The 9,183-nt window shown below is 37.4% G+C and overlaps 1 protein-coding gene across 4 annotated transcripts; it reads left to right on the forward strand.

Moving 5' to 3' along the window:
* The first annotated feature begins 3,184 nt into the window (after positions 1 to 3,184).
* On the forward strand, positions 3,185 to 6,690 carry LOC112287844 (rho GDP-dissociation inhibitor 1). 4 transcript variants are annotated; one of them, XM_073537009.2, is made up of 4 exons: positions 3,185 to 3,631; positions 4,501 to 4,699; positions 5,158 to 5,249; positions 5,370 to 6,690. In XM_073537009.2, the coding sequence occupies exon 4, from the start codon at positions 5,531 to 5,533 to the stop codon at positions 6,287 to 6,289; it is 759 nt and encodes a 252-aa protein (XP_073393110.1). In that variant the 5' UTR covers positions 3,185 to 3,631; positions 4,501 to 4,699; positions 5,158 to 5,249; positions 5,370 to 5,530; the 3' UTR covers positions 6,290 to 6,690. The 4 variants fall into 4 exon arrangements, with proteins under 4 accessions (XP_073393110.1, XP_024387133.1, XP_024387134.1 ...); XM_024531365.3 differs by lacking the exon at positions 5,158 to 5,249 and having other exon boundaries at positions 3,185 to 3,677; XM_024531366.3 differs by lacking the exon at positions 5,158 to 5,249 and having other exon boundaries at positions 4,501 to 4,703.
* Positions 6,691 to 9,183: the final 2,493 nt, after the last annotated feature.

Genomic DNA, 9,183 nt, shown 5'->3' on the forward strand with positions numbered 1-9,183 from the left:
TTCCTGTCCTTAATAAGATAAATTATTGGAATATAAAAGCCAAAACAAAATTTAAAGCTTTAAAAATAGTTTTTAATGTAATATTAAACTTATATTATGTTGATTTTTTAAGGTATTTTTTTAATAAAAATTAAAGTATTAGACTTTACTTTTGATTTAATATGGTAATAAATAGAAAGAGATGATAACTTCATGTTATAGCTTTTCATTTAAGAAAATATTCAATAACTAAGATCATTTACAAAATTTAAACCAAAAAAAAGAGATGCAATCTTTGACCAATAATAAATGATTTGTTTGGAGCTAATGCAATTTTATCTTTAAGCAATAGAATCAACATAAATTATTGATTTAAAATTTCTTGATTAAGTTTAACTAAGTATGTCTTCATATCTTTTTGTGCATAAAATTAAAAATAATTCTTCTAAATCCTACAAAACTATTGAATTTAAATTTAAAAATAATCTTCTTATTTTACATGATATTTATATATTCTAAAAACCAAACACAATCAAATATTCTTTGAATTCATTGTAATTTTTTAATTGTAAGATCTTGTAAATACAACAAATATTAAAATTAATATCAAAAGATTTTTAGTGGTTTCAAATGTAAAAGGTAGTTAAAGACTTTATTCAATCATGTGATATTTTTTTAAGATCAAAAATTCCTTATCATTAATCTTATACACTTCTTCAATCATTACTTATACTAAAACAATCAAGATTATCTATTTTTATGGATTTTATCATAGATCTTTAAATCTTAAGCATTTATGGCTCTATATTTGTGATACTAAATTATTTAACTAAATTATCATATTTTATATTATGTACAAAAACCATATGTAAAGAAAAACTAGACACCTTAATTTGATATAGGCAACAAGGTATAATTACTTTGTCATAATATCAAAATTTTTTGTTCTTGCAACAAGTTAGATTATTATAGATTTAAATTATTTTATATTTTTTTAGTAGATTAATTCAGTTATATATTAATTATAATTATTAGAGTTTATAAAGATCTATCTTGTATTTCATTTGCCTCTTTTTGAGCCATATAAGATAATAGATATACCAAAAGGATAATAAATGCTACTTCTTCTTATGAAAATAGACATCAATCAAAAGTTTGGGATAGAAGAGGTCTTAGTCTCAAGTCAGACCCAACATATGTTAGAATATCTTGTACATTAGCATAGATATGATACTAATAAATGCACATGGAAGTCATTTGAAAATTTTGGAAATATGGCAAAGAAAGTTGATAGTTTTCAATGACAATATTAATTAAAATTAAGATAAAGAGACAAAATATTCTTTGCTATAAAACAAAATATGTTCAATAAAGATTGTATTCTATATTCTATCATTATTTGTGATTTTTATGTATTTTTGGTATTAAAAATATGGAGAATTATTAATCAACAAATTCAATTTAAGTCTTGTTCTTAACTAAATTAACAAACAAGGCATTGAGATTGTCAAAATCTTCAAAACATCATAATAGAAATAAAAATCCTAAAAAATAATATGTTTTTTTCTTAAATAGATGGTAAGAAACAACACATTTGATATTATAATATTGGAAGAGATTCTTGATATTTGGTGATATTGTTGAAGGTAAGAACCACTTCTAATGGTATATCAAATATTTTATTTAAGAGAAGTTATGAAAGCTTTAATTATGATTAAATAATATGATTATTTTCTTGCCATGATATATGATACTACCAATGGTTGAGAAGACCTATCAATTATCTTCAAACATAACAAACATCAAAGTGTTTGATTAATAAGAAGTGCTACATCTTGGACTTCCTCAATATATGATCACTACTTATTGTAAAATTTGTTCCTAAAAAGAGGTGTAATATCACAAGCATCAATATTGATATTAATAATCATGACAATAAGAGAAGTTAGATAGAAGTAAGTAAAAATAGATAAATGATATAATATCTTATAAATAAACTTTATTGATGCAGATTTGACTTTACAAGTATTTGTAGGTAATTGGTGGATTAAAAACTTAGCCAATACATTGGATAGGTGGCACAAATGTTGACTACTTGTTTAGACACATTTAGCAATAGCTATTTTAGTTTCTATTTTATATCTATCTATGATTTGTTTACTTTCATTTTTTAAATGCTACAAGAATATATTATTATTTTTAGAATTTTATTATAATTTATATCCTTGATATATAATTACTTCTTACATGAATTTTTAATAAGACTTAGGTTGTATATTCAAATTAATTGTTCTTATTATTGTTTGAAATAATAGTGCTTTTAACTCTTACAACATTGATACATTTTTGTTTATATTTACGATCATTGTCAAATTAATCTTTAGAGATTAGTCAGATTAATCTCTTACACCTTCTTTATATAAGAGTATTTATGAAACACTCTAAATTTTGTTGATATTGTATACAATGAGCACTACTTGCTATGCATTATCATTGATTGTTATTAGAAGCGTTAACTTTTGTTGTAATTATGTATACATCATTCTCCCTTAAATACACCAATGGACTATTATTTCCATTGTCTTACTTCTTTTGGAACAAGATATACAAATACTCAATTCTTATTCAATTACTTGTAGAATTCTACAACGTTTGCAATTATTGATAGTTGTTGGTTGCATGTTACATCATCTCCCACATTCTAAATCACAAATTTTGTTCCATAGGTTTTGCGGTTGCAATTTGGATTGATTGATGTTGATTGAAAAAAAACTCTCAATTTTTTCAAGATAATGCAATAAAAAATAGGGGAATGAAAATATGAAAAATGTAAAAAAAGAAAGAAGAAGTTGTAAAGATGGCTGATACTTTTAGATACTATTGTTTGGAAGTATATACATAATCATTTAGGAACTATAAAATTTAATGATCCCACATAAATCATAAAAACTTCCATAATCTATAAAATTTCCATTCAACAATGTTATAGAAATGTGCCATCGCTTGAATCAAGCACGTCATAGATGCCTGCGTGACATGAACGGCTGATGCAAATGGATGACCTGGACAGGGTACATGGACAATATGACGTAGACGGGGTTGACATGGACAGTATGACGCAGAGGATGAAGCCCATCTACGATCAGAGGCGACGGAAGACCCCGCACCAGGCAATCGGGGTCGGCGATGGCGATGGCGATGGCGGAGCAATTCCCTCAGTCCCAAACCCCAAATCTCACTCAACCCCATTTTATCGCGGTGGACCGATCCATACATCGCTGGTTCGATGGAGCCACAGCAATTGAGGGAGACGAATGAGGAATGGTTATGGGGATTTGAGCAGCCAAGCCACCCCATGCCTCGCCACCGCATTCTCATCGTCATCGACACCCTCCCTCCCTCCCTCAGCCCCGAGCACTCGGAGATTCGCGCGCAGCGCGCTCCGACGCAACAATCCCAATCGCAATCATTACCTATTCCCAACGCCGAACACCGGACACCATCCCACACCCCTCATCTCATGTTCTCCCTTCTCTTGCCCCCTCATCTCCGCGCTTGACCCTTCCATTTCTCCCCGCCATCTCCCACTTCCCACCTCCCACCTCACCTCATTTTTCTGGATGCCTGCATTCCCCTCTCAGGACTTACCTGGGTACGCTCCTTGTGGTTGGGTTTCGTTTTGCTGAAGTTTTTGGGTGGTGGGTTCGATCTTGACACTTGGAAGAGCGCGAGTTGCGTGTTGTTGTTGTTGTTGGTTTTTGTGTGTGTATATGTTGAGTGTGCCGTTTGAGAGGTACGATGATGAGGAGTTGTTTGCGAAGTGGGGTTCTAATGTGCGTGCTGCTGGTTTGCGTTTCTGGGTGTATCGTGTCTGTGATTTAATTTTCATAGTCTGTTTTTCTTTTTGCTCTTTTTTTTAAAAAAAATTAACTTAAATTTCTGGCAGATTTAAACTGTGTGTGGGGGTATTGCCAAGCTTGTACAGAGTAATGGGGAATAGGGGAATTTTTTTGCTGTTGTAGGAGTTGAGTTTTGAGTGAGATCCTGAATTCTAGCGGGTGCGTGTTTTGGTCGTATACCTGTCTTTTCTTGGTAAGACAATGGGCAGTTGTGTTCAGTTTGAATTGGGGCGGCGATCTGGAGGCGAGGATGTCATTGGGTGTTTCAGCTACTCAGATAGTTGGCGGCTTTGGGAGAATAATAGAATTTTCTCCGTAACACAATGGAATAGAGCGAGTCTAGTTACAATGGCACTAACTAAACTGAACATTTCATGTGCCCAATTTGTGAGCTAGCCCTTGCTTGTCTGCTACTGCGTACAATCGCACTAATGTCTATACTGCCCTTGTGAGCCACAATTTCTTCGAGTATTCAGCCGTCTGAGTGTGTTATTATGCATCGCAGCTTGCTTTGAGTTAAGTACAGTTGTAAATCCTTGGAGGTCGATGTGGGGGACCATTTTGGGTCAAAGTTGATATGTCCGGTTTGATGTGAACATTCTTCCCTTTCTTTGTGTTCCAGGGTGACTGAAAACATTGTGTAGACAACGACAGCAGAGACACTGACTATACCAATCTGTAAAGACGGGTTTCTCTCTGAAGACATCACAAGGGATGTAGACACCGCGGAGAAAGACAATTTCTTTTCTATTTTTTAAATTTTTTATGTGGTTTATTTCGAGGATCTGGTGGACGGAAGCTTCGCCTTGCAGCAGGAAGATGTAAGTATGTGCAATGGCCTTTTCGCGTGTAATTGGCTTCACAAAGTTCATTTTCAGCCCACAATTTCAAACAAGCATAGCTTTCTATAATGTGGAGCTTGAGTGTTTTCCTTCAAAAACGTAATGAATCTTAGATACTTTGTCGAGACTAAAAATCGTAACCTTGAAATAAGGGGTTCCAGTTTTGAGCTAGTAAATTTGCAACCAGGTGCACAACCATTTCGCAAGAGTAATATATGCCTCTCATGTTCGATACTAGATTGCATGTTGACATCATGAAACATATTATTGTCTTTACTTGATACTATCGACAATTGTCACTTCTTAGGACCTTTGAAGATCCCCATCGTGTGTTGTGACTGTCGATAGTGAGTACTGTGAATTCCTACATCTCCGTTGCAGTATTCCTTTACCCTTGCATCGCCATTTTACATCTGAGCTAAAATAGTGGGAATTAGATTCTGCTCAACTTTACTGTCGATCTCACCGTAGACAAACCCAAGCCAGAACCAGATAATCTTTTCAGAAGCATCTCTGAAAATGATGGCGGGTGAGTTCATTTCTTGACGTGACGAGTTCTGGAACTTGGGATCGATGTGCTCTGTCTGATGAATGTGCTGACGGCGCAACCCAGGACTTACGATGACGCTCTTCTGCTCTTGGCATGCAGATACTGTTCTCGTTAGAGACCATCACCTGTCCAAGTCCAGTTGTTGTGATGCAGTTGTAAGTGATCGGAGGCGGGTGCCGTGGATCTTGACTTCGTCGAGTGGAGGTGCAATTGGTTGATCATAGGGGGCTGAGGCCGGAGTAGAATCTCGGGGTGGAAGGATGTCGAAGACTGTAGCTGGGTGGTTTGGACGCACTCACAGCAAGTCCTTCTCCAAGGACATCAACAAACATGACGGGCAGGGGTCGGAGCAGGAGGATGATAAGGAGAATAAGAGCGAGAAGTCGTTGACGAAATGCGAGTCCCTGCCGACGAGTCTGTCGTGCATGGAATCCGACGACGACGAGTCGCAAGCAGATCAAGAGGGGCCGTGTGTGAAATTTAACGAGAAGGAGCTGGGCCCGTTGGTGTCGTTGAAGGAGCAGCTGGAAAAGGACAAGGAGGACGAGAGTCTGAGGCGATGGAAGGCGCAGCTGCTGGGGGTGGCGAGTGAGGATGCGCCAGACGGTTTTGTGGAGCCGGAGGTGAACGTGCTGTCACTGGGAGTGATTGCGAAGGGACGACCGGACAGCGAGTTGCCGCTGCCGCTGGGGACGAACTCGCGGGGGTACACGTTCTCGCTGAAGGAGGGGTCGACGGTGGCGCTGAGGTACTCGTTCACTGTGCGTAACAACATCGTGTCCGGGTTGACGTGCATGAACACGGTGTGGAAGGCGGGGCTACAGGTGGATCAGACACGGGACATGATGGGGACTTTCGCGCCACAGCAGGAGGCGTACGTGCACGTGACGGAGGAGGAGGTGACGCCTTCGGGGCCGCTGGCCCGCGGCGCTTACACGGCGCGGAAGAGGTTCATCGACGACGACGGAAGGGTGCACCTGGACTTGGAGTACTCGTTCGAGATCCGGAAGGAGTGGTAGAGTGGAGGGGAGAAGGGCGAATGGGACGAGGGGAGTATCGATTGTGTGATACAGTAGAAGGTCGAGTGCAGCGCGGGCGCAAGCCTGCGCGCGGGAGGGAGGGATTAATGGAGTCGTTGGCAAGGCAGGGGGAGGAGATGGGAAGAGGCGAAGCCGTCGCTCGGATGAGATGGGGTGCAGTGCCCGTCGAGAGTGGGTGGCCGGAGACTTGCGGCGCAGCGCGTGTGGAAGCGTGCAGGAAGAGAGGGATCATCGAAGGGATGATGTGATATGATTTGAAGGAAGGTGTGTGGCGATGGGTAGGATGGCATGGCGTGTGCCGAAGTTAAGTTAAGGAGGTTGTGTGGACATTGATGGCGAAGTCTGGGTTGCCTATGTAATTTACAGCATTTTACACATGAGATGTGGAGGTTGAGGTGGTGTGTGTGGGATTTGAGTGGATGTGGGAGGCGTGGATGGGAGTGGTTTGTAGCGATGGTATGCGTAGTTCAACGATGAGATGGTATGGATTGTGGAATGGTTGGTTGGAGGAATGGGTGGGAGTGAGAGCGCGAGGCGTGTGGATCGGGGTGCGTGAATTTTTGGGTGGTATGGATGGTGGGCAGCATGCATTGTTGTGGTGGGTAGCAAGGGTTGATGCAGGGTGAGGGAAGTGAAGGAGAGGAGCAGAATCTCGGGCAGCGAGTAGGGGAGGCGATATAGTCGGGTTCGGGGACGCAGATGGAGAACGGGATTGCATTATGGCGTAGAATGGGATGGACGAAGCACAGGCAGCGCATGCGGTAGTGAGAATGAGAATAAGGGTGAGGACGAGAATGGGTGCGTGATGTATTTCAGCCTGGCAGTAGGAAAGCAGAGCGTAGATTGGTGGCATGAGCGTTTGGGAATGGCGAAGAGTGTTGGGAGGGATGTAGGTTTGGAGGTTATGAAAAGAGTGGAGCATGTTGTGAACGCAAAGAAGAGAACGGGCGGATTGTTGCAATTGATGTCTATGAATGAGGTTCTGTTTTGTAGCGTACTTTTTCGACGGGCAAGGGCAGAGGGGAGGGATGGTTTGACGGAAGGGACAGAAGTGGGTGTTGATCGTTGAAGTAGTTACATTGGCATGATCAAGGAGTGTGTGAGCGAAGGTTGAGGCTGTCTAAGGCATTGGAAAGTGTGGTTGTGAATGTGGATGATGCAAACGGTGGTGGACAGTACCAGCCGAAGTTGTGAGGATTTGCAGCTTGTTGAGAGACGTTCCAATGAGGGTGTTGGTAAGTGTCACTGAACAACTGTCAGTTACTGTGCATTACGAATGAATCACGAACTTCTCTGTTGATTGATGCCGTGATGTGCACAGCAATGAAGTATGCCTTCCGAGTCGATAATTTAACAACCTTATTCACCCATGGGAATTAAGCAACTCAAAGGCCACGTAAGCTGGACGTGCAACATAAATGACTTGGAGAAATCGATGAATTGTGGCATCTGAGGTTGAACCCTTTCTGATAAGTGTCAACTTGCTGGATTAGCATATACAGAAGATCTTAGTGATAATGTCAAAACCATGACGATGAACAGTAAAAAATTTGTCCGTGAGAATCAAAAGTTAACTTTTTGGCAAGTTAAAATTAAAATTTAACAATTATAAGGATAATACTATTTTTGTACAAAAATTGACATTTAAAAAATTTAAGAGTAATTTTTGTGGATACAAATAAACCAAATGACGTCTTTTGAAAGCTCTGCTCATAAGAAGCGTTATATTTTATTTCAGTATCAAACAATAATTAATGGTATTTGGACTTTAGTAACTTAATGTTATGTTCAATAGAATCTTCTTCCAAATTATAAAAGTATATACTTTATATTATCTAATTATATTAAAAATTTGGTGATTTTACAAAACAAATAATCTGTTCACACTGATATATTTAATAAATTCTTTTGTCATCCATGAGTATACAGACATAGATGTTGAGTAGCTGTAAAATCACCCACTAACAAGATATTTGTACGCAATCCACTAACAAGATAGCAACTGTTGAGAGTCTCTAAAATATTGATAAAGGAGGTGTAGGGTACATGATACAAGGTTTTTAAATTTAATCATTTTTTTACAAACTTGATTTTTATTGCTAGTAAAAATATTAACACAATATACTCAATTAAATATCTTAACATTTTTTTTTATCAACAGATTACTATCTCACTACCTAGAGCTAAAGATTTGAGCTTTTATAATAATATTTCAAAACATTGCTCACAAATTGTGTGACAAAAGCATACCTTATTAAAATAAAATATATATGTCAATTGAAATTATTATAAATAATTATAATCAAAATCAAACTATAAAACAAATTAGCTTACAAACTTTAGATATAGAAATTTTGTTTAAATTATAATAAAGAGATTGTTTAATCATACAATCATATATATATATATATATATATGTATAGATAATTATTATTAAAAAAATATTATATACTATAATTAATCATTACTTGATGTTAATTATTTTTCTTTATTTTTTTTTTATTTTTTTTGGAAGTCTCTAAGTATCATCGATATATGTATTTATTCCAATAATTATCTATATGATTAGCAAGAATTAAGTAAATGTACATTAATTTTATAATATCTTCTAAAGAAGCTTCCTAGAAGCTTTATAGAAATGGTTTTGTCTTTACACATGTTTGTGATTAATTGATAAGTTAAAAACTTAATCAATAAGTTAACCACATACCACACATGTTAGTAGCTTGTGGAACAAGGTAATTATGTGGTGCACATAAAGAAAACTTGCCTTGCAAGTTAAAACATGTGTTTAGCAAAGTTAACACATTTTGAAGGTCTTATAGAATATTACCACATAGCTAGTATATATATAAATAGTATATATAGAGGCA

The sequence above is a fragment of the Physcomitrium patens genome, chromosome 10 (genome assembly GCF_059467195.1).
Source record: "Physcomitrium patens ecotype Gransden chromosome 10, ASM5946719v1, whole genome shotgun sequence".
In the NCBI taxonomy this organism is placed as follows: Eukaryota; Viridiplantae; Streptophyta; class Bryopsida; order Funariales; family Funariaceae; genus Physcomitrium; species Physcomitrium patens.

What these genes read in the sequence shown, in the direction of transcription:
- LOC112287844 (XM_024531365.3), top strand. Translation starts at nt 5,531, where the DNA reads ATGTCGAAGACTGTAGCTGGGTGGTTTGGACGCACTCACAGCAAGTCC.